Source organism: Tachysurus fulvidraco, chromosome 15 (assembly GCF_022655615.1).
Source record: "Tachysurus fulvidraco isolate hzauxx_2018 chromosome 15, HZAU_PFXX_2.0, whole genome shotgun sequence".
NCBI classification, from domain to species: domain Eukaryota; kingdom Metazoa; phylum Chordata; class Actinopteri; order Siluriformes; family Bagridae; genus Tachysurus; species Tachysurus fulvidraco.
Window position 1 is genome coordinate 18,587,421 of NC_062532.1, and position 27,202 is coordinate 18,614,622.

Here is a 27,202-nt window from a genome sequence, read left to right on the forward strand (position 1 = left end):
TTAGAATAGACAGTTGATCTGCAGTAAAATGCTAATAATGATGCATGATGCTTACAGGCATCCTGGTAACACGATGATGGTAAATTCTTGCAACGCTTCATTATCCTTCCTCCTACAGAGAGCAAAGCGAACCACAGACACAGTTGTGGTGCCTACGAGGAGGAACAAAGTGAGCTCCTTTGCTGGAACAAAAATGGACCAGAGGTCATTCAGTCACCTGCAGGAGAAACAGTGAGTTCCTTTGCTGTGCTGGAATTAAGAGAAGCCTCTGAGGAAAGCCACCTTGAAACCAGAGACAGATTCTAATGTATTCTCAGATGGTTTTCACACTGAGAATGTTTGCTGTGGTCCGAATCTGATTGTGTTGGTTTTAAGTACCTGCTGCATGCTCATCAAACCTCAGTACATTCACATTTATCTTAATACATCACAAACAAGCATAGACAATGTACATTACTTTTCAAAACAATAACATTGTTATTATGTTTGTGCTATTATAGACAGTAAAACAATGCAAAAATAGCTGTAATCTTGTGAGTTTCTGAACAAAGGACCTCATCTTTTCTGTGTCCCACAGTGCTCCTCTGCTACTCCTGGTACATATATGTCGTGGAAAATGATGTCATAAGGGGCAAAAGCTCGGGTTACTTTACCTTCTGAAAAAGTGCAGACCTAAGTAGGAGTTCACAAGATTCATGAGAATCGAGTCACCGTTCCAGTGGGACTAGAACATTTTGGCCTGTTTTCACCAGACAAAAAAAAGTTAGTTATAGTCATTAGTTTTAGTCACAGATTGTTTCCAAATAAGGAATTATTGGACTAAAGCTTCACATAATATCCTATTGGCAGAAGCAAGTTGTAATAGTGTCATCCAACCATCCAGATAAAAACACCACTAGGTGTACTGGCTATGCTGATTTACTGGTGAATGGTTTCACAGTGTATCCTTGCCTCATCTCTGCCACCCATTGTTCCTGAGATATACTCCAGATCCACCACAATCCTGAAGATGAAATCTAGTTACAAGACGAGGACAAATGAATACTGTTTAAAGCTGAAATGTTGAAATGTTAAAGCTGAAGGAGCTGTTTTTGTGTGGCTCAGCTTGTTAATTCAAATTCTCATTCCCATCTATTTGTGTGGGGCTTTTAACAATTCTCATGATCTCAAAGCAGCTTTACATAAGTATAGAAACAATAACATTTTTAAGATTTAATATTAAGTTTGTATATATCCCCAATGAACAAGCCTGAGGTGATGGTTGTGAGGAAAAACAACCTGAGATGATATAAGGAAGAAACCTTGAGAAGAATCGGACTCAGAAGGGAACCTCATCTTTATTTGGGTGACACTGGACAGGACATATTGTACATATAAATAATGTCCTTTCTACAACAGTGTGTAGTTGAGTGGATTTGTGTAACCAAGAACTTCTGAGGAACTAACAGGTCATCCACAGCAACCCTATGAGTCACTGACTGTCTATGCAGTTCCATGTTAGTCATATTAGCCTGGGAGCTTGCTAGATTCTGACTTTAATGGTTTATTTCCAGTCCAGTGTATAATTATTTGTCTAGGCAGGAGTCTAAGCTGAAGCTAATGTATTAGCTCGAGTGTTATCCAGAATCCTAGCAGGTTTTTGGAATATAGTGCTTATGTTTATGCTGCTTTTAACACAAATACCTTCAAGTAGCTAAAGTAGCTAATCCACAACAAACTGGATATATCTTCATGTATCAGGCTGATAGTTTAGTCCGGTGCTTTGGGTTTGGGAAAAAAATAGACATTATTGTGTCTGATGTGAGACATTTTATGATGTCAGTCAAAAACTTGACGTGATATAAAATTTATGTGCTATCCTGCTAATCTTATAGTGTTTATAGGGCTGAATAGATTAAGTCATTTGTTATATCTGAAAAGGATGATACATGACTAGATAGCACTTATAATATATAATTAAGGAAGAAAGAAAGAAAGAAAGAAAGAAAAAAGAAAGAAATGAAGGAAGAAATGAAGAAAGAAAGAAGGAAGAAAGAAAGATAATAGATTTGTTACTGGTTGTGATTGCACGTTTCTGTGAGACTTTAATAAAACAAATCCACCTTGTGAGTTAAATAAGTGTTAATAACAGAATACCATGTTTATAGCTTAAGCTTTACAATATCAACAATAACGCGGTACCCGCCATGCCTCAGCTCCTCACTATGGCAACGCGCGTGCCTGTCGAGCGCGTGTCTGTCTCCTCGCGGGACCCGTCGAGCTTTTTTTCTTTTTCTTTTCTTTTTTTTTTTTTTTTTTTTTTTTTACCCATAGTGCCCCGCGCTGAGTCAAGATGGAGGAGCGCAGCGGTCGCGGGAGAACAATGTTTAGACTCTGAAGACAGAAACAAACGACCGAGCTGGGCGGTAAAAAAAACGAGCACGGCCAGAGTGAGCGGTGGTCATGAGCTGGTAAGCGAAAGGAAAGAAAAGCGAGCTTTGTGTGAGAGTTTGTGGTTTAACGGGCAAGACGGAGTGAAGAAGCGGTGCTGGGGTCAGACAACAAAGCGCGAGCGGCTCTGACTGTACGCTGGGTTAGCATTAGCAGCTTAGCATGCGCGCGGAGCATCAATTGTTCAGCGCGAGACGGAGAGAGCGCGAGGGACGCGAGTGAGCGCGTGGGCCGGTTTATTATGAGCAGCTTTAATAATACAAGGTTTGGTTCATTTTAGATTTTGGTTTATTTTTTTGTTTAGATTTTTTTTGGACGTGACCGCGCAGTACATGTGAGTTGTTTACAGAGAAATGTGTTTGTTTGTTTGTGTTTTTCGGCGTGAGAGCTGAAGTGTAATTAAGCCGTAAGGTGAGAGATTAATAACTACAGGCTCCATGAGGCCCATTAAAGGCCTGTACATTAGTGCGGAATGATGATGGAGTTAAATTGCGCTCGTCACTTTACACTGTGACTTGGTCTGTGATTGATGTTCGTCATGTTGTACATTACTCATCATCATCATCATCATCATCACTCATACAACCGACGTTCCTATAAACATTCATAAAGACCACATTTAAACCCGATAAAAAGCTCTCTCTCTCTCCCTTTTTTTCTGTCTCTGTCTCTCTCTTCTTTTCTTTTTCTCACTCTTGCGTTCTCTTTCTCTATCCCCTAACTCTTTTCCTTTTTCTCTCTCTCTCTCTCTCTCTCTCTCTCTCTCTCTCTCTCTCTCATTCAAGGAATATATATATATATTCCTTTCTTTTTCTCTCACTCTCTCATTCTGTATTCCTCTCTCTTTCTCTACCCCCCCCATGTTTTTTTTTTTTTAAAGATTAAAATTGTTTTGTCCCTTAAACTATGGATACTTTTCCATGCTGTCTTTTGAGCCATTTTTCAAAAGTTTACCTGTAAATAAAAAGATTTAAGGCACATTAGTGGACCGTAGTAACTTATCAGAGATGCTACATGAGGCAAACTTAAAGATGCACCTTAACAACAATGAGAAGTACAGTTTTCAGGGGTGCCAATAGATTTATCACAGCCATGATGTAACGTAGTGATGGTAAGATTTTTATGATTCAGCTACAAAGGCTCTGCAAAGCTGATAAGAAAATTTACCGAAAAACGAACCGGATATGTTAAGAGAAAATAAGCTGAGCGTTTATATGATAGTTACAGGAAAGTATTTCAATGTTTTGTATAATTAGGAATCATTTGCTGATCATTATTTTGTCCAGTCCTGCCTCATATATCTTTTTTCTTTAATTGCTTGTTAGTAATATTACTATGTCTTCTAGTAGTGCTTTCCTTTCTTTAACACGTTGTAGTTGTTGGTCAGATTGTATCAAAGGGCGTAAGTGAAAGATTGCAGTTATTAAGTGTGGCTTATTGAACGTGGTAAATGTGGCAGATTGTGGTCATTATGCAGATCCTTTCAGTCCACATTTGCACATGGTCCTGATTTGAATCTTGTTTTGAACATATTTTATGACCGTGCATCTCCGGTTAAGAATCTCGGTCATTTTTTAGACTTTCGTTTAGACGAGGGTTTTTTTTTGTGCTGAGTGTTATTTAATTTGATTGGTGATATTTCTAGTAAAATCCTTTGCATTCGCTGTTAATAAAAGGCAGGATTCCCAGTCGGCGTGTAGGTCAGCTTGCGCAGCTGAGGCTCCCAGACGTGCGCCTGGTTCAATTTGCATAGGTGAAAGTACCGTGCCCAGCCGTTGTAGTAAACAAAGCATGTCGAGCCTGCGTGCAGCCGCATGAATAATTAACACGGTGCTGAGAAAAGCCCGATCCGGCACACATTAATCCACCATTCATCCTGCTGATACATGTGAATCCTTTTCTCACACATCGCGTTGGCTCGTGCTATCAGTTTGCTAGAACCGTAGCTTTTTATACATTACGCTTTCTTAGAGCTTGCTTAGACTGGACGCATCATATTTGAAGTGGGATAAGCATCTTTGTTTGTATTGACAACACCTGCTCAATCATTGTAGGTCAAATGTAGAGTTTATAGTGCGGGATAAAGAGAAAAATTAACACTGACCGGATTTTCAACACCTTTAGTCTATTGTGTTTTTAAAATTTTGAACATGACGACTCTTGGTGTTTATACTAAATTTGTTTTAAGAAATTTTGATTTCTCGGTTATTCGGAAGACCTTGATTAGTTTTCTATAACAGCTGCTCGGACAGAAGTGCTGGCTTTAATTCAAATCACTCCTTTATATTAACACGGATTAGTTGGTTTTTACGTGTTTTACGAATTCTTATCAATTCATTATATATTTTTTGTCTTAATAGTCAGCAGGTTTTCCTCCACATGATGGTCTTCAGGTCAGAGGAGTTTTTGTGCTTTGCTATAACAGTTTTTTTTTCTTATTCACTTTGGTACATAATAAGCTTTGCATGAGCTGATGTAGTTACTGGATTGGAAAGAGTTTATGGCATAACGTCTTTAAAAGTGTTTCATGTTAGCTTGAAGATGGTTGCAATGTTCCTGTGAAATGAAAATGGTAGGTTTACTGACAAACCGTCCACAAGTAGTTTGGCTGCTGCAGTTATTTGTTTCTCTGCAGTAACTGCTTGTTCCTGCTCAGGGTCAGGATAGATCCAGAACATATCCCAGGAACACTGAGTGCATGATGGAAGACTTGACCCATGTTGAAACTCTTCTGTTGTAGCAGTATGTTGCAACCAATGTGCCAATAATTCTCCACGCGTACAGATTCTGGGTAATAGCAGTGCCACTAAAGGTCACTTTCCACTAATACACACCTACAGACCATGCACACACTGTTCTGCATCTGTAAACACCAGAATTACTGGCACCCTGAATAAAGACCTCACTTCTGTCAGCAGCACAGCACTGAATCTTTACCTCTGCTGCTGGATTAGACAGAGCAAGGAGTCTGAGACCTCTCCTTAATACAGGATCTCTCCAAGCCCTAATAGATTCTCTCTTATGAGCTAAATTCATTTCAAGTCACAGGTTGTAGGGTTCAGGTGCAAGGACTTGGAGGGCAGAAACTCAATTTTGACTATTTTGTGTGGGTTTAGATTTTTTTGTTGTTGGATTGTTGTGCTGCTGGAAGATCCCACCAAGATCCAGTTGTAACCTATTGGCAGAAGAAGGCAAATTTTATCTAACATTTTTGATGGCATGTATTTATATATCGGTAAAACTCCTCCCCAACATTACAGATTCTCCTAACATGATTTTGTCCAGGTGCGAGTCTCCAGACGTTGTGTGTGTGATCGGATGAATCTAGCTCAGCTTCTTTTTAGTTTGTTTCCATCTATATGACATGTAAACTTACTCTTTAACCATTTATGGCATTTAGAAGACACCTTTATCCAGAGCATTCTGGTATCCTATTGTTTAAGGTGTTGGGCTACCAATCGGAAGGTTGTGAGAGGGATGTGGTAGCTCAGTGGTTAAGGACTACTGATCGGAAGGTCATGGGTTTGTACCCCAGGACCAAGCTGCCGCTACTGGGCCCCTGAGCAAGGCCCTTAACCCTCAATTGCTTAGTTGTAAGGGTGTCGGATAAGTTTGTCTGCTGTAAATGTGAGTTTGATCCCAGGTCCGCCAAGCTGTCACTGTTGGGCCCCTGAGCAAGGTCCTTAACCCTCAATAGCTCAGTTGTATAAAAAAATTAGATAATGCAAGTCACTCTGGATTAGGGCGTCTGCCAAATGCTGGAAATGTAAATCTCATTTTATTAGGGGCCCAACAGTGGCACCTTGGTGGACCTGGGATTCAACCTCACCACCTTCTAATTGCTGGTCCAACACCTTAACCAGTAAGCTACCACATACCAGTCTCTTGTTGTGCGTGGGGGCAAAATACACACATCTTCACCCTAGCAGGTTCCTAGTGAACAATTCCAATTCAAAGTGCATTTTCTAGGATCGGTTCATTTTTTTTTTTTCAATTAAAATGACCTACACTTACGTAGGTAATTTTGATGTCTAATATTCTTTTTTTCCCCCGCTTCTGTGAACATTCCTTTCCATTCCTGCTCATGCTCACAAATCTCTGCTCACAGGATCTACGGTGGCTCGTAGAGCGTCTATAAAATAAAAAACAGGAGGCTCGTTCAGACATAAACAAGCATTCGGGACCAGAAGTCATTGTTCCAAATGGGCTTTCTTAGCTCTTAGTTCATTTGTGTTGAATGTTTTTTTTTCTTCTTCTGACTCATTTGTACAAATAAGAAAAAAAAAAATCATTATTACACTTTTAACAATTTCATTTTGTTAATGAATTTTTTTGTGGGGTGCTAATAACTGATTTTTAAAAATATATATATTTGTAAAATTCTTTTAGGATTAAAAATGGTTCTGATTTATTTTTTTTCAACAACACAAAAAAAATCACCATTAAAAACTTTTTTTTTTTTTTGGTCACTTGTTTTTTCTGTGCTATTTAACCTAATTAAATACAAATGTTGTCATTAAATTGTGTATGGAGTGTCATGGTGCCAGTACGTCCTGCAGTTGACTATCTGTTCCTTCAGTGAACCGATGCTGGTGTGACCAGTTTGTGCACTTTACAGAGCAAGAAATTTACATAGATTTCCTTATCGGCTGATTTGTAATGAAACGTAAGGTGTTGCTTGTTTTCTTACTGGCCTTCTAAACTTTTGCCCATTTACTTCGGCGTTTAAGGCTTTTGTTTGTTTACTATACTCTAGATCAGTCGGTTCAGGCTGCCGTGTGTGTTATTGTGTTGCTCCCAAGTTCACACGACGGTGTTGTAAAGCACAAGTGTTTTTTTAGTGCAGATGAAGAGCGAGAGCTTGCGAACAGACTCCCTCTTTCTCCGGCTGTGCCATCAGATGGTGTGATTAATGCAGCTAAGTACTTAATGGCTGGATCAAAGAGCTCACGCCTGTCGTCTCTAAGGAGCAGCACGGCCCTGTCACGCAATCTGTTCTGTCTCTCTCCATCTTACACACACACACACACACACACACACACACACCACTGATAGTATCCTCTATAATTATTCGGGTCTATTATTAAAAGTTCCACATCCCAATTATAGAATTGAGTACTTCAATTTGTGAACGTTTGTTATATTCAAACAATGTTAATTTATCGTCAGGTTAAACAGCGTTAGGAGTTCGCAGCGACCTTCTCGTTGATACGAATTACAAACAATATTAAATCAAATTCCTCTGCAGAATATATAATCTCAAATGTTTCATTTCTTCATTTCAATCCAAATTGCTGTGATTTATTTTTGCCTTTTCTTGTATAAACCGTAAACGATAGACTATCTTTGGTACTATTGGGGTACTTATTTTAGCATACTATGATTTGGAACACTAACTCAAATCTCGGGTACTGTTTAGGAGGCGAATTGGGACACAGCACATGTTTCTTGCCATTGAAGATTCTGGGGGAAGATTTTTGAAGCTGTGCGTGTGGGGGAGAGGGGGTAGATTAAACCCATAAACATTGATTTTATTACAAATATTCTTTAAGGTAAGAATCTGTTACATTTAAGATCAGTTTATTCTTCTGCAGGGGATGCAAACAATAGTGAAGCAAGAATAACCGCTGAATAAATATCATGTCTGTTTTCCATTTTCAATTCAGTCAAATATGACACCTTATTAAAGTTTAGTAGTTAATAATGACAGTGTAAATGTCATCAGACTCTTAAGCAGTTTAATGAAATCATAGTTATGCCTCTTTTCCACCAGAAAGAACCGGGTGCTGGTTCAGAGCTAGCACTGGTGCTGGTTCAAAGTTGGTTCCGCTGGGTTTGCCTTTCCATCGGTTAGAGAGCCATCACAGATCTGACGTCACTGTATACGTGTCGCGTGTCCCAGCAACATTAGCACAGCAGCGGCAAACAAATCAACAATGGCGGATGTTGCTTTACTGTTTATGCTCATGGCTTTGTGAACCTACATTAACACCCAAACGCGGTGAATCCAACATGTACGTGCAGCTCCATGTAATTTGTATAAACGGAGGTTGTAATCGAGAAAGTACATAACATTATTTTATTATTAGCACAGAAAAAAGTTAGCCTTAGCATATAGCTACCTACTATCATGTGTGCTGATAACTGATCATATTGCGGTAAAGTAAAAGTGTATTAAACGTTAGTAAACTTAAAGTACATTATCAAATGTGCTAACAGTAACCCCGCCCACAGCCCCGCCCACAGCCCCTAACGCAAGCGGTTCTTAAGTCTAGACCAGCAACGTTTTGGTTCTACTAAAGAACCACTTTTCCTGGTTCAGAGCCGGTGCTTTGGCGGTCAAAAAAAGAAAGAACTGGTTCTAAATTAGGCTCCAAACCAGCACTCAAACTGCCTCGGTGGAAAAGGGGCATTAGTTGCATGAGAACGTGTGGAAATGATGGACGTCTAGACATGGCACTGGACTCAATTTGGCATTTGCAGTCTGTTATAAACCTAAACGGTCACTTATTTATATATAACTGTCGTGAGACTGAAAAATAAACAATGCAAATATTACATAATTCTGTGATTTCTCCAGCATTTGCTTTTACCTCCTTCTAGATGATTTCGAACCACCAATTTGGCTATGGCTGAGTTAAAGCATCTAAATCTAATATTTCTATTACTTTCTTTATAGCTACCTGGTATAATTATAGTATGAATGCACAGGCAGTTTATTATTAATCACAGTCACACACTTGGCCAGTAGAATTCCAGTAAACATGTCTTTTATATGTAGTCAATGTTTCTAGGATCTGGAACCGCTGAAGTGCTTGTTTTAGCACTCAAACCTGGAAAACATTTTTTTATGTTTTAATTCCCAAGCTTTTGGGAAATATTTGTAAAAATGTGTTTTGTCTATAAATGTCTGCATCTGTTATTGTCTAAAGCAGTAGAATGGATTAATTGTTTACATCTATGTGTTGTGTGTTACTCAACAGACGTCATTTAAAATGTGCTTTACCAGTGAAGTGTGCTTGAACAGGAATATTCACTCTATAATGAAAGAAAAAAATAACAGTATTAAAGTGTCATTAAATGGAAATATTTGGGAACGGGGGTCAGAAGCTTGTGTACATCTGGAATAAAGAGAGACTTTGTAAGAATTATAATCCTTTTGCATTTTTTTTTTTTAAGGATGAGAGCTGTGGCCCTCTTTTGAAGACCCTATCATTTCAGCGTCACTCCGCTCTGTCCAAGCGCTTCCACCATGAGCCTCATCCAGGACAAGCTGGGAAGCGAGTTCCTGCGGCCAGGCGGGGGCATGGAGGCTGGCTTCAGCTCGGGCATGCTGATGTTCAGTCACCTGCCACCCGTCACCAGCTTCACCCGCCTGGCCGGACAGAGTGTCATGGCCGAGCTGCAGCCACACGATTTCGTCCTGAAAAAGGAGCGCCACTCGCCTGACTGTGACAGCTCAGGAGGAGGAGGAGGACTGGTCTCCGGAGCGGGGATGATGCCAGGGATGGGAGAGTACATGCCTGCTATGGGCATTAAGCAGGAGAAGGTTTCAGAGCTGGACTACAGGCAGCCCATGTATTCGAGTGACGGGGGGCGTGGAGGCACAGAGATGATGGAGATGACTCTCGGCAACCATCAGAACCTGCTGATACACGACCTCAGCATGGGGAACGTAAGTGTGCACACCAGCAAGCAGCAGGCTAAGTGATGAGATCTTTTATGATTTAGTTTGGGAGATTTATATAAAAATATCGGGCGAAGGGGAAAAAAGTGTGTGTGAGGGTCTAAAGCGCGCGCTTGAGGGTCTACAATCAGCTGAAGCTGTCATCAGTTAGCTGTGTAACACTGATCATGGTGCACAAACCTCAGTGTTAAGATCATCTCAGCTATTTTTTGAGACTGCTGAATGTGAATCTCTATTATAGTCAAGAGGTCTTTGTTCTATGACCCTTTTTTAGTTCTCAGCATCCAGAAATATCCTCAGGCAGCACCATTTTACATAATGCAGTTTATTTCCGTGCATAATTAGGGGTTCAAGCATGAAGTGCTGTAAACCTATTATTCATTTTCCCTACCAAACAAATCATCCAAACAAATTATGTGATGGGGCGAGTGGACAAGACTCCCTCCAGTTCGTCAGGCAATAGTTAGGCCTAATCAGCCTGATGGTGGCGCTATAGCACAACACTGGACATTTTATGCCACTTCTCAAAATCCCAGGTGTATGGGGCAAAAAAGTTCAGACGCTTAGATTATTAAGCTCCTCCTCTTTGGAGTTTGAGCTGAATTACACAAGTTGAAAGTATCTTTCTTTTTTTATAAAAAAAAAAATATTCTACTTTTCTATTCTGCTTTTTCTGTCATCATTATCTGTGCTGTTTAAAACACTTCTTCCTTATTATTATTATTATTATTATTTTTTTTTTGTTCTTTATTCTGGTCTTTTGTTTTGTCATTTGTTTACTTTTTTTGTATGCTGCTGCTTTTGCTCTGTTTTTAATCTTTTTATTTTGCTCGGTTCCATTTTTTTTACGTCAGTGTCAGGAAGTTTATTCGTAAAAGCCTTTCTTTTTTTTTTCTGCTTTTGTCTTCTTTTACTTGCTTTTTTTTTTGCTCATTTTTTCCTGAAACTATATTGAAATTTCTACAAAAAATAAATTGTAGCACGAAAACAAGAAGGAAAAAATTTCTGTTGCTTCCAATCAGTTTATTTAACACAGACCTTCCCAGCCAATAAAAAAACTTTACCTACAATCTCTTTAAAAGAAAAGAGAAAAAGAAGAAAAATAAAACCTCCTCACGCATAACGCCGTGGCTTGACTACTCTATCTGACGCCTTCAAACCAAAAGAAAAGTGGCATCGGTATTTCCAGCGCTGATGACGAGAATGTCTCGCGTGTGAACGGACGTCGATGTCCTAGCAGCTCGCCGTGTGAAAAGAACGAGTGAACAAACAGTTTCTTTGTTTTTGCCCTTCTGCTACAGGAAACATGTTCATTTGTGATGGTTATGTAAGTGCTTCATTAATCTCCTCCTCATCCTCAGCTGGCAGGTGGACAGAGCTGACCGTAACACAGCTATAAATGGAGCTTTACTTGTTAAAGAGAAGTGAGTGTTCAGTGCATGTTGTGGTGCTGGTGAACATCAGCACGAGAGAGAAACACGGAAGACACTGGAACGTTCCTAGTAAACTGAAGCCGTAATAAACCGCAGCGCCGAGTTGTTACCTTGGGTCTGTTTTCCTCCTTCAGTCAGAAGGTGTTGATGAATTTTCTAGAACAGCAGGTCCGACATTCACTTGCCTTAGTGTTGCCATAGTAACAGCTCACATACCACACAGGATTATTTCCTTTTTTCTATTTACTTTCACTCTTTGTTTACTTTTTTTTTTTACTTTTTAAAAAAAAATTCTTTCATGACCTTTTGCTCTTGCAGCACTTTTCTTTCTTTCTTTCTTTTGCTCTTTCCTTCTTTCGTGCGTGTCTGTTGTGGCGCGCGGGCTTGTGTGTCTCTGTCGGGGCGCGCTGGCGTGTGTGTGTCTGTCGGGGCTCGTGGGCGTGTGTCTCTGTCGGGCCGCGAGGGCATGTGTGTGTCTCTGTCGGGGCGCGCGGGCATGTGTGTGTCTCTGTCGGGGCGCGCGGGCATGTGTGTGTCTGTGTCGGGGCGCGCGGGCATGTGTGTGTCTGTGTCGGGGCGCGCGGGCATGTGTGTGTCTGTGTCGGGGCGCGAGGGCATGTGTGTGTCTCTGTCGGGGCGCGAGGGCATGTGTGTGTCTCTGTCGGGGCGTGCGGGCATGTGTGTGTCTCTGTCGGTGCGCGAGGGCATGTGTGTGTCTCTGTCGGGGCGTGCGGGCATGTGTGTGTCTCTGTCGGGGCGCGAGGGCATGTGTGTGTCTCTGTCGGGGCGCGAGGGCATGTGTGTGTCTCTGTCGGGGCGCGCGGGCATGTGTGTGAAGGAAAAGGAAGAGCTGCATTAGCCTGGTATTAGCTCCAGAGTTCAGTGTCTAAGCAATAAATCCACAGAGAGGATCCGGAGCTGTTAAATATAAACTTCCTTCTCTGGGAATAGTGGTGATGTCATCCTGCTTCCGCTAGCATCAATGAGGAGGTCTGGCCAAACCGGCAGTGACATGTAGAGGCATGTGTGCACACACACGTGCTTAGGGAGAGCTGAGCTATTGGCAAGCTCATGAGAAAACAAATTGGCTGATTACGTGTTCAGTGCTGAGAGGCAGATCTACAGGAAAAGGAGTGTGAGGCATCGTCTCTCTCTCCGCATCTGTTTCTTTGTGCTGCAGTCGCCGACAGCTGACTCATATCACAGTCACCTAAATCAATTGAAAAAGCCAAAGGTTTGTGCTGCAAACTCGTGGTTGTGTCGTGCAGTACAGGGAGAGGAGGATGTGAGCTGCTGTCTCTGCTGAACAGTTTCACTATTAAATCCTACTGATTGTAAACGTGATGGTCTGTTTCCGTATGTCTACACACTGCTCACCCTGCAGTCGAGGAGGAAACGAATGAAGCCATGTTTGTTTTGGCTGCTCTGAGCTTAATTTAGTCCAGATCACTTCTCATATTTCATCTGACTTCCCCGCTTCACTTTCTGCTCTCAACCTTTATTCTTTTACTCTTTCTTTCGTTGTCCGTGTCTCTCTCTCTCAGGTTGTGTGTGTGTGTCTCTCTCTCTCAGGTTGTGTGTGTGTCTCTCTCTCAGGTTGTGTGTCTCTCTCTCGGGTTGTGGGTGTGCCCCCCCCCCTCTCTCGGGTTGTGTGTGTCCCTCTCTCTGGTCCTCTCTCTCTCTCTCTCTCTGTGATTTGCCTCCTGAGGTGTTTAAACCTGAGCCTGTGAGTATATTACAGATCACAGTGGTGTGAAAGGCAGACTGAGATGAGCATCATTAAGTTGTGCGGCTCTTTGTTATCAGAGACGAGCTGGTTGATTATTCAGGGCTGAGAAACGGAAACCTCCTCCTTCTGCTCACAGCTGCTAAATAATCCAAACCCTCTTCTCCATACACACTGGTCAGGCTCAGGGAAGTTACGCGTGTTCTCAGGGGAAAGATTCAAGGGCTGTAAATAAAAGTTTATTACCCTGCCTCCTGACGCGCGCGCGCGCGCGCACACACACACACACACACACACACACACACACACACACACACACACACACACACACACACACACACCCCACATAGTAATAATCTTGATGCTCATTAGATCTTCAGCTGATCTAAGTGAAATAAGTGAAATATTCCTGCAAATGATTATTTTTTTAAACAAAGGACAGCTTCAATGCCATCACATGCTGTTTGGACATAAACAGACGTCGTCTTTTTTTTTTTTTTTTTTGTCTTCGATCATGATGTATGTTAATCTTTTCTTTCTGCTTCGCTCCTCTCTTTTGTTATCCCGCAGCTGTCGGGGAGGCTGGGAAAGGACTCCTCGGGGAGGAAAGGTCGAAGGTCAAACAGTGACGGACAGGAGGGCAAGACGCGACGGAAACGAGGAGAATCGAAGGTTCGTGTGCTTTAGAGCTTCCAATGCTGCAATCTCACTCTTCATACTGTTTGATTCTTCTTTTTTTTTCCCTTAATGCTTATTAAGAAGTCATAAAATATTTTTATTCTTTTACCTTTTTTATGTTTATATGCAGTCAGTCCACTTTTTTTGGTTTTAAACATATTGTACAAATATTTAGAGACATTTTTTTATATATATATTAACAATATCTTATACATTTTTACTAATATCTAAAGCTAAGAATATTTAATTCAGTGTTTAAGCTCATTCCCTGCCCATCTTGATTATTAACCCCCCCTCCACACACACACACACACACACCCTCTCGCATGCATCTGTCAGTGCACCTGTCTCACTGACCACACAAACGTTTATTTGCATTTCTTCTTACTATTGATTGCAGTCGAACGTTCACCCCAGATTAATATTTAAATACTAAAATTCAGAGCTTAAACAATACCATGTTTTTTTAGTATAGATGCCAAACCTGACACACTGAGTATCAATCAGTATTAATACCCTGTCTGTCTGTCTGTCTGTCTGTCTGTCTATCTATCTATCTATCTATCTATCTATCTATCTATCTATCTATCTATCTATCTATCTATCTATCTATCTATCTATCTATCTATCTATCTATCTATCTATCTATCTATCTATCTATCTATCTATCTATCTAATGGAGGAGGAAATACCAAAAAAAAATCACAAATACACACAATCATTTACATTTGCAAATGTCCATATAAAAACCAACACAAAATATTAGCACGTCTCTTTATATGTAAATGTTTAAAGACTAAAAAAAAAAAGAGTGCAAAAAAATTCACTTCAAGGCTTTTATATTTGTTACAAGATCCGATCCAGTTTGCACCGGATTACAAATAACGAGCTATTTTCTAGAGTGGAATCAGACATCCTAATATCCTTAGATATGCTGTAAGGAAATATTTCAGTACAAAACCATTTTCATGCCCCATGTAAGAAATACTGGTACTAATGTGGAAAGATCGTCGATAAAATGAAATCTGTAACGAGGTTTCGGCTCAGGTGTTTCGAAATGGTAGAAAAGCACAACACAAACGCGACACTGCTAATGAATGTAGGACAAATTGGGAGGAGTTTGGGTGGAAAAAAATAGGCATCTAAAATTTATATCTGTAGGTTAAAAAAAAATACATGAAAGCCAGCTTCATAGTTTGTTAATTAAACTGTCCAGAGCGATCTCCTAGCTTTAGTCTGAGGACGTCCTCAGCAAACGGTTTCTAAGTGGTGTGAACTCCAAGCATCGATGAAACCAACGTGAAATCAAATAAAGGGGAAAGGTGAAAGGGGGTTTTTACACCTGGTCACTTCATGCGTTTTCTGTGATCAGATAGCTATCCGACGGTAAAAAGACCAGGTCTAAATGCCCTCCGAGACGGATCCGATGGTTCAAACCACTTCAGGAGGTGGTCTGGTGCCTCTTTTCCACCGGAAAGAACCGGGTGCTGGTTCAGAGCTAGCGCTAGTGCTGGTTCAAAGTTGGTTACACTGGTGAACCTTCTAAGAACCGGGTTGCTTTTCCACCGGCTAGAGAGCCATCACAGCGCCGAGTGTGACGTCACTGTATACGTGTCACGTGTCCCAGCAACGTTAGCGCAGCAGCGGCAAACACAACAACAACAACAATGGCGGATGTTGCTTTACTGTTAATGCTCATGGTTTTGCGAACCTACATTGGCATCCAAACGCGGCGAATAAAACGTGTACGTGCGGCTCCGTGTAATCTGTATAAACGGAGGTTGTAATCGATAAAGTACATAACGTTATTTTATCGTTAACACCGGAAAAAAGTTAGCCTTAGCATGTAGCTACCTACTATCATGTGTGCTGATAATGTATCATACCGCGGTATAGTAAAAATTTATTAAACATTAGTATACTTAAGATACATTATCAAATGCGCTAACAGTAGCCCTGCCCCCAGCTCCTGACGCAAGCGGTTCTTAAGTATAGACCAGCAACGTTTTGGTGCTACTTAAGAACCACTTTTCCTGGTTCGGAGCCGGTGCTTTAGCTGTCGAAACAGAAAGAACTGGTTCTAAATTAGGCTCCGAACCTGCACTTGAACTGCCTCAGTGGAAAAGGACATGGGACGCGTTTCAGATTAAACTGGACAGGTTTAAGTGAATGTGGTTGTTCAAGCCACATACGTCAGCGCTATACTCCTCCCAAACGGAAGTACGTCACTCGCAGGTGATTCGCGAGTCGTGCAACGCGCCAGAAACACATAACAGGGACGACACGCAGGCACTTATTGCTCTTTGGGGCGATGAAAGCATCCAACAAAAGCTTTGTAAAACATTTAGAAACAAAAATATATTCAAGTATGTACACCAAAGCGTGTTCCATTTCAATTACCCTGGAAATGAGGTAAAAATATATTTGCATTTTGGGCGGGACTAGAAAGGTCGGATCGATATCCGACTCGCCAAGACGCATTTATGTGGCCTGATGTAAATGGAACAGTTTTGGAACAAATCAGATAGCTATCGGATCAGAGAAAACACATGTGACCAGGTGTAAAAAAGGCCTTAAGTGGTTGCTCAACTGGTTAAGGCTCTGGGTTGTTGATCGGAGGACCGGGGTTCAAGGCCCACTGCTGGGCCCTTGAGCAAGGCCCTCAACCCTCCCTGCTCCTCAGAAAAGAATTCTGCTGTAATGTATATGTGGTGGTGATAAGGGCTTCTATGCCCCCTGTTTTAATAAATGGAGATTTCCAAACAAAGAAAGTCCTGAAGTCTTTTAAAATATAATGGGTCTCTCGTACCATCTGTTGTGTTTGTGTTTGTCTTGTGATCTGAGCCATGCATGTTGCTGATAGATGCTCTTCATTTTTCTCTAGTCTCTAATGCTGGATCCTGATGGAGGGACGGTGTCTCCCAGCTCCAAACCGCACATCTGTGAGCACTGCAGTGCAGCTTTCCGCAGCTCCTACCATCTCCGCAGACATGTTCTCATACACACGGGTTAGTGCGTATTTACTGGCGGGTTGCGTGTCGAAATGACCTGCTGTAGAGAAGAGCCAATGAGTGCTAGTGTGACGCCTTGACTATTGTATACCAGAGCATCCCATAGTGCTTTATTCCTCTTATACAGCAGCAGTTTCCCAATGCCAGCATTTCTTTGTATTAAATATTTACATTTACATTTACGGCATTTAGCAGACACCCTTATCCAGAGTGACTTACAACTGAGCAACTGAGGGTTAAGGGCCTTGCTCAGGGGCCCAGCAGTGGCAGCTTGGTGGACCTGGGGTTTGAACCCATGACCTTCCGATCAGTAGCCCAACACCTTAACCACTGAGCTACCACATCCCAAGATGTAAATAATGACCATGGTTTAATTTAATTTTAATGGTGTGGGACATCTACAAAACATTTGACGTCCTAAAAAAGTCATTACTTCATTACAGCTATAAATCGAAGCTCCCTCTCTGCCATGAGCTGCTAAACTGAACTCCCAAACTGATTACAACTCAGAACTGCAGCTAAGTTTGAACTGATTTGCAATTTTTTTTTAATTCCCAATTAGATTTGATCATTTTTAACACATTCTGTAATGGTGTTAATGTCCCCAATCTTTTTTTTTTTTAATGCAGAGAGGCTTAGTGAGGATCATTATTTACTCTCATAAACACTTCATTAGCTGGAAGAGACTAACCGCTAATGGGCCATCCTCGTGGACCACTTTTTTCACCCGTCATCTTGCTTTCATTTAAGTAATGAGCTTAATGAAAATGATTAAACATGTAAAAAGCGACTGTGGGTGAAACTTTTTTAAGATTGCAATACGATTTTCAAATAAGATTTTCTTTAGTTTAAAGGTTATTTGTAGAGTGTTCTCTTGGTGGGTTTCTCTCTGTGTCTCACTCTCTTTGTGTGTGTGTCTCTCTCTCTCTCTCTCTATTGGGTGTCTCTCTCTCTATCGGGGTGTCTCTCTCTCTAGCTATTTGGGGGTCTCTCTTTCTATTGCGGCGTGTCTGTCTCTCTCGCTCGCTCTCTTTCTATTGGGTGTATGTTTCTCTCTTTCGGAGGTGTTTCTCTCTCTCTCTCTCTCTCTCTTGGGGGTGTCTCTCTCTCTTGGGGGGGTGCCTGTTTCTCTCTCTCTCTCTTGGGGGTGTCTCTCTCTCTTGGGGGGCTGCCTCTCTCTCTCTCTCTCTCTCTCTCTCTCTCTCTCTCTCTCTCTCTCTCTCTCTCGAGGTGTCTCTCCCTCTATTCAGGGGTGGGTGGCTGCCTCTTTCTTTCTCTCTCTATTAGTGGGTCTTTCTCTGTTGGGGGTCTGTCTCTCTCTCTCTCTCTTTATTGGGGTCTGTCTCTCTCTCGGTGTGTGTTTGTGTGTGTGTGTAAAAATGTCCTTTGATGGAGTTGTGTTGCAGTCTGCAAGTGTAAGGCATGAAACAGCTTTAAACGAAGAGTGTAAAATTTATTTTATTTATTTATAGAGCATTTAGAATAAATCTTTTTCCAGATAAATATTGTATTCATGATAGTCAATTTGAAATGAAATGAAGACAAACCGATGTAAATTGCTCCACGTCACATCATTTAATTTGCGTTCTACACATCCATATACAAGTGACGTCGTGTTTAGATAAATCACATGATTGCACTAATGAGTGACCCTTCTAGTATGTCTCGAGCTGGAATGTGCCACATACTCGTAATCCGATTTCTGTGTACAGGTTTGTTTACCCTTCTGTTCTGATTCCTTAGACATCAGGCATTTCTAATCCCAGATAGATCATAGTAGTTAGTGTGATGTGCCTGGTGTCCATGATCACCTGAATAGATCGAGGAATATATGAATATAGGATATAAGTCGTAAATATTTATTTATTTATTTATTTATTTATTTATTTATTTATTTCCCGTTGGATTAAACTTTTTCAGAGGGAAGTCTGGGTGTCCCTGCTTAGACTGCTGCCCCCGCGACCCGGCCCCGGATAAGCGGTAGAAAATGGATTGATGGATAATTTGGCTTCAGTTTTTTCCCCCTCAGACCTTTGAGCTCTTGTTAAGCTGTTAATGTGTATGTTTACTTGTGTAGCTGTGAGTCGATAACTTTCATTTCTACCTGTTCTTTCCGTCGGCTCGTCATTTCAGCTGCGTGAGCTTTTCTTTTATGAACTTTGCTTCCTGGTAATTTACAGGCAACCGGTGTTCATCAACACACAGGAACAATAGTCAGAATTAATTCAAGTACTAGATCATATGATCAGGTGATGCAGCACCTTTCTCACATTCAACAATTCTTATAGCGTTCCTTTGCTTTTTTGGCATAGTGTACATTTAACTAACGGTATACATTTTCATTTTTTAGTTGAGCATCATGTGCCAATGCCTTAAAAATGTGTTTTGAATACAGATATATACAGGTCTTAAAAATCTTGATCTGTTTTGGAGAGTGACTCGTTTTCAGAAGAATATAAGCACATGTGATTCACACGTCTGTTCTGTTCGCTCCAGGTGAAAGGCCATTTCGGTGTAACCAGTGTAATATGAGCTTCATACAGAAATACCTCCTACAGAGACATGAGAAAATTCACAGCGGTAAGTTCTCCATACTCTCACTCGCTCTCTGTCCCTCTCTGTCTGTCTCTGTCTGTCCTTCTCTGTCAATCTCTGTCTCTCCCTCTCTGTCTCTCTCTCTGTCTCTCTCTGTCTCTCTCTACCTCTCTGTGTCTCTTCCTGCCTCTCTCTGTCTCTCTCTCACTCGCTCTCTGTCTCTCTCTCACTTGCTCTCTGTGTCTCTTTCTGTGTCTCTCTGTCTTTCCCTCTCTGTCTCTCTCACTCTCTCTGTCTCTCTGCCTCTCTCTGCGTCTCTCTGTCTCTCTGCCTCTCTCTCTGTCTGTCCTTCTCTGTCCCCCTCTGTCTCTCTCTGCCTCGCTCTCTGTCTCTCTCTCACTTGCTCTCTGTGTCTCTTTCTGTGTCTCTCTGTCTGTCCCTCTCTGTCTCTCTCACTCTCTCTGTCTCTCTGCCTCTCTCTGCGTCTCTCTGTCTCTCTGCCTCTCTCTCTGTCTGTCCTTCTCTGTCCCCCTCTGTCTCTCTCTGCCTCTCACTCTGTCTCTCTCTGTCTATCTCTGCTTCTCTCTCTCTCTCTCTCTCTCTCTCTCTCTCTCTCTCTCTCTCTCTCTCTCTCTCTCTCTCTTTTTCAGCTTTTTTCTTAGATGCCCAGATTATCTCATTTCTTATTTTATGTGCAGGAGAGAAGCCTTTTAGCTGTGACCAGTGCAACATGCGCTTCATTCAGAAATACCACATGGAGAGACACAAACGAACACACAGCGGAGAAAAGCCATACAAGTGTGACACCTGTCAACAGGTAAACCTCAGCCGCAGCCAGCCGGGCTCTCAGACTGACACGGGAGTTTACTATCAGTGCACACAAACATCTGATTCTGCTTTATCAGACTTGCCACAAAAACGAGTTCACAATAGTTGTTGATACGCTGAAGTGTTTTTCTACAAGGAGAAATTTCTGGAAGCATTTCTCCAGGCCTTTGTTACACAAAGGCAGTCATAGTTAAATGTTCTACTTTGTCGGTTCAGTGTAACATGACGTCTGTTTTGTCGTGATAACTTTTAAGAGAGTCAAATTTCTTACTTCTGTTATGGAATTAATACCCGAAACTTCCTTGTTTTGTGGTTGGTCCTTAACATAAGGTTACTAGAAATGGATGAAATAAAAAACATCTACAAAGTATTAGTTTAAGGGTATGAACGCTTATGCAATCTGATTTTTGTCCCACAAAACATTTAGACATCCGTATTGTGTGTGTGAGTGTAGATGGACGTCTAAATATAAACTTGATTTAATTTTGTATTTCCTTTGTGTCCCATCTAGTATTTTTCCAGGACAGACCGGTTGTTGAAGCACAAGCGGACGTGCGGAGATGGCATAAAAAAGGATTTGGATGGAGTGGAGATGGAAATGGGCAGAGAGCATGGCAGCTACGCAATCACTCAGGGAAATGTGACCACACCAGGCCGCAAACGAGGAAAGTCCAAAACCGGTGGTGAGGGTTGCAAACGCAAAAGGGCACCAGGGCTCTCGCACAGTCAGGGGACAGAGGGGTATGAAGTGCATGATTTTAACACTGTGGACAACCATGGACACTCTCTATCATCTTCGACATCAGCATCCCATCCGGGGCCGAGCATGCACGGAGAACCAGTGCCAGCACCCAAAATGGCATTTAAAAAGAGCCACAGGAAAGGCTTGGAAAAAAATCCCCAAGCCAAGCCTGGCAACATGGAGCTGACCGGAGATGCTGGCATGGATGATATGGGCCTCCTCCAGAGCCACAAAGCAGGCCAAAGTAGTAGCAGCAGCAACAATGCCAACTATGACGATGCCATGCAGTTCCTCAAGAAGCGGCGCTACCTGCCTGGGACCAGCAATGGCATTGTAGGGGGTGGAGCTACTGGCTATGACGTGGGGGTCAGCCACTTGCATCCCCAACCGGTGGTTGTGCAGGGCATCGTGTCTGGAGTGATGGACGGAGACTCCTCGTTGGGACTCCTCGACTCGTCACCGCTGGCTGACATCAAACCGGACAAGTCAGGAATCCCAGATGAAGTGCTACAAAGCCTGCTGGAGCACTATGGCCACAAGCCTGACGTGACGTTTGACCTATCTGACCCACATCATGTGGAACTGGAGCATGGCACGGCCGAAGGAGTTGACCCGTTGGGTGCCGAGAGCAACTCGGGCGGCGGAGACAAGACGTCCTTGATGCACGAGTACTCTCGCTTCCTCCTTCAGGCTCTCGAGAGGACGAGTCACAGTGGTGGATTTGTACTCGGCCCGACGCCTTCCTCCTCCTCCTCCACTTCGTCGTCCGGCACCGTAGCTTCTTTTTCCACGTACACCACCTCCCATCTGGAGTTTTCCTTCGGCCTCCCAGCCTCCTCATCGACGCTTAATTGTTCTGTGCCAAAGTCACACTTTGGCTTGTTGGGGAACTCGTCGCCTTCGCAGGGCTTCCATCTGAGTGGCCTGGACCCCACGGCGCACACTCAGCATTCCCAGCAGCCTCAACCACAGCAGCAGCAGCTCACCCCATCCCAGGAGCTGACAGAACACCTGGAGAAACAACACAACAGCTCTCCATCTGCTCCTCCTCACACCCCCAACTCAAGCGCCTACCAGCTCCCAGCTCCAACAACTGACCTCAGCGGCCAAAAAGACGACCAAGGCTCCAAAAACGGCGCCGCTGGCTTCTCAATGGTCCCTGCCAAAGGCTCATATCAGATTGAAAACTTTGCTCAGGCTTTTGGGGGGCAGTTTAAAGGTGGCCATAGGCCTTTGGTGTTTGGTACAGACTCGGGCACAGATGTGGAGCAATTCTCAGGGTACAGCAGCCTTCTGGCCAGCGTGAGCGATACCAAAAGCCCACAAAGCCAAAGCTACAACTGATCTGGCTGCAGAGCTTCTGCTTATTCATTTTGTCTTTTGTATCGTTGTTTTTGTTATTATTAATATTATTATTAATTATTTAGTTCTATTTTATTATTATTTTTGTAATGCTTTTTTTTGTGTTTTTTTGTAATTATCTTGTTGCCATTTATGAAAACATGAAATTTCACCCTTAGATGGCTTGCGAAGCCGGAAATGAAATGCAAAATTAAGTATTTTCGATTCGTTTCCTCTTTTGGAAGGAAAAGGCATATTTACTAATGATCTTCTTTTTCGTAGTGTCTTAGAAACTGCTCTGTTCATCGACAGAACATCATGAAGCAAAAATAGAGTAGCAGCAATGAACTTTTCCACAGTTTGTCTCTTTCCCCTTTCTCTATCCAGCGACGGTCATGTTTTCACAATGTAAAATAACTTTGAGGTAAGAAATGACAGGGATTAGCCCGGAAAAGGAGATGGTGGGGGGGAAAAAAAATCCAAAAATGTCGTCTGTTACAAGATTTAAAGTATTACTCAGGTAAAATGTGTAAAGGTGTACAGGAAAATTTTATCAGAGCGGCAGCAATAATGCATTGAAAAGGTGGAAAACTTTGCAAATACAGAGAAGCTTTGATTTATTATTTCTCTCTCTCTCGGAATTATTATTTTTATTTTCTTTCGATTGCGACACCTAAAAACATGAAACTGCTGCCTGCTCTGTTTCACTGACAACACTTTCCACTCGGCTGTATAGAGATTATGGTACTTTTATGTAAATGTGAAACGCTCACATTTTCCTTCAATAAGGGCCATATATATTTATAAGAATAACTATATGTACTATACCATATGTAACCTTTCTGAGGAACGGCGGGTGACACCGTGGTGGTAATGGTGGGGAGAAGGGGATGTGTCCGAGCATGCTCTTTTTTTTCTCCTTTGCCAAATCCCTCACCGTAGTCCTCTTACCCCCCCCCTAATTCCCCTCCCCCTTTTATTTTATTTTACCTTTTTTACTTTTTCCCCTCCGCCTTTTCACCTTTGGAGAGCAGAGCCAAGGGTTGCTCACAAGAGGGCACCGTGTGCACATGTGTGAGTGCCTCTCATCACACACCAGCTCATAGGAATATGCTGTGCCTCTTTCACCTGCCTCCTCCTCCTCCTCCTCTTCTTCATCTCGAAAAAGAGTCCAGTCGAGCACTTTGAACCTGTTCCTCCTTTTTTGCATACAGGATGAAACGGCCCAGTCTGATCAAGCAGGATGTTCGTTCTGTAACAGCGGACATGCTATTTTTTTATGTAAAAAAGAAAATAAATCTAAAGTCAATGTTTCAGAAGGCACGCAAGGGATAAAGACCAGGACGTGGTTCGATTCTTTAACACGAGCGGGGTGGGGAGGGGCTGGGGTTTTTTATACGGATATGACGAGGTCTTACATTTCTAGAACGGTTTAGTAGGTCAAATGGAGGGTGGGGTTATTTTGGGTGTGTACGTGTGTGAGGGAAGCTTGTTTATTTTTTTTGGACTTCTGGATGTATGTAGAGCAAGCCTAGAATGGGAGGGGTGGAGTTTCAATTTCTTAGGTAGTATTAAATCTAGGGAAGCGGTGTCGATTTTTAACAGACCCCCGTAAAGACGCTGTGACTTTCACCAGGCAGATCCAAAAAAAAAAGGAAAAAAGAATGGAGTACAAAACGTAATCATTTCACAGTGCTGAAACTGTGCAAGCATGCAGGGTGAAGTATTATCTTCAACTACATTTCAGCTTTCTCTTATGTAATAATTTAAGTATTATTGTTTGTGTTTTTTTTTTATTTTTTATTTTTTTTTTTATAAATAATAAGTACGTGCATTGTCTTCCACCACTTTTGGTTGCTGTCTTTGTTCTATTTTTTTCCCCCCTCTTTCTTATTTTTCCCCCCTCTCACTATAGCTCTTTCATATGCACCTACTGATTACTTCAGACTGAACCTCTGGAGACCGATATATCATGGGGAACAAAAAAAAAGTGACCACTAGAACCAAGTACTGTGTTTGTAGCATCCTAGGGTACTCGTATGGCTGTTATCAATAATGATCCTCATAGCTGATCGCTTTATACCTCATATCACTGATGACACAAGCAGGGATTCAGGACAGAAGGAGGCATGCATGTAGCAGGGACGATTTGGTTTCAGTAGTGAAAATCCTCACTTTTTTATTATTATTATTGTTATTATTATTATTTTATCTCTCTGCTTTTTCCTGTTAAGGTTTACTCAGTCTGTATAGAGACGGCCTTCAGGAGAGCGTGACCTCTCGGGTCATGAGATGGATTTGGGGCGGGGGGGATCCACCCAGAGCAATTTGCATATCAACGTTTATAATTATTTTCTATTATTTTAGAATGCAATACTAAGTTTTGGTCACCTTGGTTAACGGTTTTCCTGCATTACTTACAATGCCGTGGCTCAAGCATTTATGTCTCTCTACAGAGAGTGATGCAGCAGAGCTTTAGCCCTTCACACCTCTGTCAGTGCAGCAGCACTCGTAGGTCACTAACTAGCCACATCCCCAGCGTAACGAGTAGCCGCATTGCATTCTGGGACCAGCGTCTGCTTCGACACCGAACGCTGCTGGAAAACGGTGCATGAGAAATGAACGCTTTCTCTTGTATTTTTTTTTTTTTTTTAGGTAACGAACAGCGAACCCTGACCGTTATACGTTCTGTTTGAGATCTGTGAATTATTATTTTTTTTTTTTTCAAACCCAGTCAGAACGCAGCTAGAAACGTCTCCCTGTGACGACACGCTACACGCAGCCACTTTCAGGCTGGAGTTTTCCTCTAACCAATGGCACTGAGACTGGAGCAGCTTTGCTCATTTACACATGGTGGAAATGTGGTCCACTGTTTGTTTGTTTTTTTTTTTACACTAATCTTAAATTTGTATTTGTACAAAAGAAAAAAAAATCTCAGTGGTATGCTTGTCTCAGGTGGAAATGCGGTGTGTCGATAAAGAGAAGAAAGGAACGTGTAAGAGAGGAAAACAACCAGTTTAAAGTTAAAACCAGTTCACCAGAAGTGTTTAGTAGACTTTTGTTGAAGGTTTGTGAAAATTGTTTCAGGAAAAGAATCAATTTGGAATGATTTTATAGGAATAAGCTGATGCGATGTCTCTCTCTCTCTCTCTCTCTCTCTCTCTCTCTCTCTCTGTAACATTGGAAAGTATAAATGGATACCAGACTGTATAAAAATCTGTCCTTATTTTAACGTGTTATAGAAGCAGTGAAACTTTTGGCCTCTTATTCAGACTGGTAAACACCAAGAAGTGTTCATTTTATCCTTAAAGCATCGCTTGTTCTCCTCCTCCTCAATGTGACGACTTCTTTTATCATCAAAACCAAAATGATGTATTATTATTGTTTACATGCAATGTACAAAAACACTAATGTTTCTTTCTGTCTCTTTTTTTTTGTTTTTTTATTTGCCCCCCCCCCCCCCCCCTTTTTTTTTGTCACCACACAAATTTGTAGCCAACGTTCCTTCTGTCTGATTTTATTCCAGATTCTTGTGATCTGACTCACAGGGCTAAGCCTGTCCCTTTGAATTTATTATCGATTAGGGGTTAAAAAAATAAAACGCTGTTATCAGTGGGTGTGTTTCTGTGCTTCCGTTTATTAGTTTTATACAGCAGTTGTGAATTGATTTGTTGAACTTTTGTCTATATGATCTCAGAAAGAGGCACGAGGGTCAAAAGATTTTATTGCTTTTTATTGCACTTGAGAATACAATCTTAAGAATCACCGGAAATTGTGACATTTTTAACGTCACACTCGGTTTTATCTCCGACATAAAATGACACAAACCTTTTCTCTATCCGATGTGTGAGCTTGGATAGTTTAGTTTTTCCTGTTTCTTTTTAACAGGGAGTAATAAAGGGGATGGGGAAGAAAAGGGGTCCGCTATTATAACTGATCACTCGCTGTATCTTAGTGCTCTGATCCCATCCCTTTACCACACCACCTCATAGTGCTTTCACATCTTCTGCTAGATTCAGTTAAAGCTTTGCTATTCTTTGATAACAAAATTCTTGATTGACAAAAAAAATAATAATAATAATAAAAACCCACAAGTGTTTGGATCTTGTTCCATCGTCTGGAAGCTGCAGTGACTATTAGAGCATTGATAGGAAGGTAAAAGTGTGTAATGTAAACAGGTAAACCTGCCATTTTTGTCTGAGGTCATAAGGTGCTTTTCGCACTGGGAAGGTTTACTGAGGTAAAAATTGGAGTGTGATCGCTGCCGGTGCCACTTCGCTGTTGGTCTGGTTAATTAGTGATGTGTTCATCGCAAATAGAACCTGACTCACCAAATACATCTCTTTTGTCCCACAATAATGTTCCCCTGCGTTATTCTGGAAATACTAGATAACGGTCCATTTCACATCACCATAAACAGGAAACATACATTCACACCAGCATGAGTCTGGAACTTTGACGGAACCCCCATAAGAACCAGACACTTTATTCAACACACTACACTGATACTGGGTTCTCCTCTTCTCTGAAGAGCTTGAGATCTTCATGGTAGGGATTCCATAAGGCAAAACTTCAGTTCTGGTCAATGTTTACATGTCAGCATCTCCTGGGATTCAGGTCTGGTGACTGCACTGAAGTTGGATGTATGAATGAGTGAGAACAGATGAATCATCTGTGGCCTTAAATGGACGAATTTAACCGGCAACTTATACTTGGGTAGTTTATGGACTTTCACCATTGCAATTAAAGGTCTAAAGGAAATAATTGATACTGTTTTGAATGAACTGTGCA

General features: G+C 41.8%; 1 protein-coding gene across 1 annotated transcript; it reads left to right on the forward strand.

Annotated features, from left to right (window-relative positions):
* Nucleotides 1-2,312: 2,312 nt before the first annotated feature.
* znf281a (zinc finger protein 281a) lies at nt 2,313-26,026 on the forward strand. The gene is made up of 7 exons (XM_027161157.2): nt 2,313-2,450; nt 9,610-10,105; nt 13,847-13,948; nt 16,839-16,962; nt 19,462-19,545; nt 20,199-20,317; nt 20,840-26,026. Exons 2-7 carry the CDS (start codon nt 9,683-9,685, stop codon nt 22,412-22,414), a joined length of 2,427 nt encoding a protein of 808 aa, XP_027016958.1. The 5' UTR covers nt 2,313-2,450; nt 9,610-9,682; the 3' UTR covers nt 22,415-26,026.
* The last annotated feature ends 1,176 nt before the right edge of the window (nt 26,027-27,202 follow it).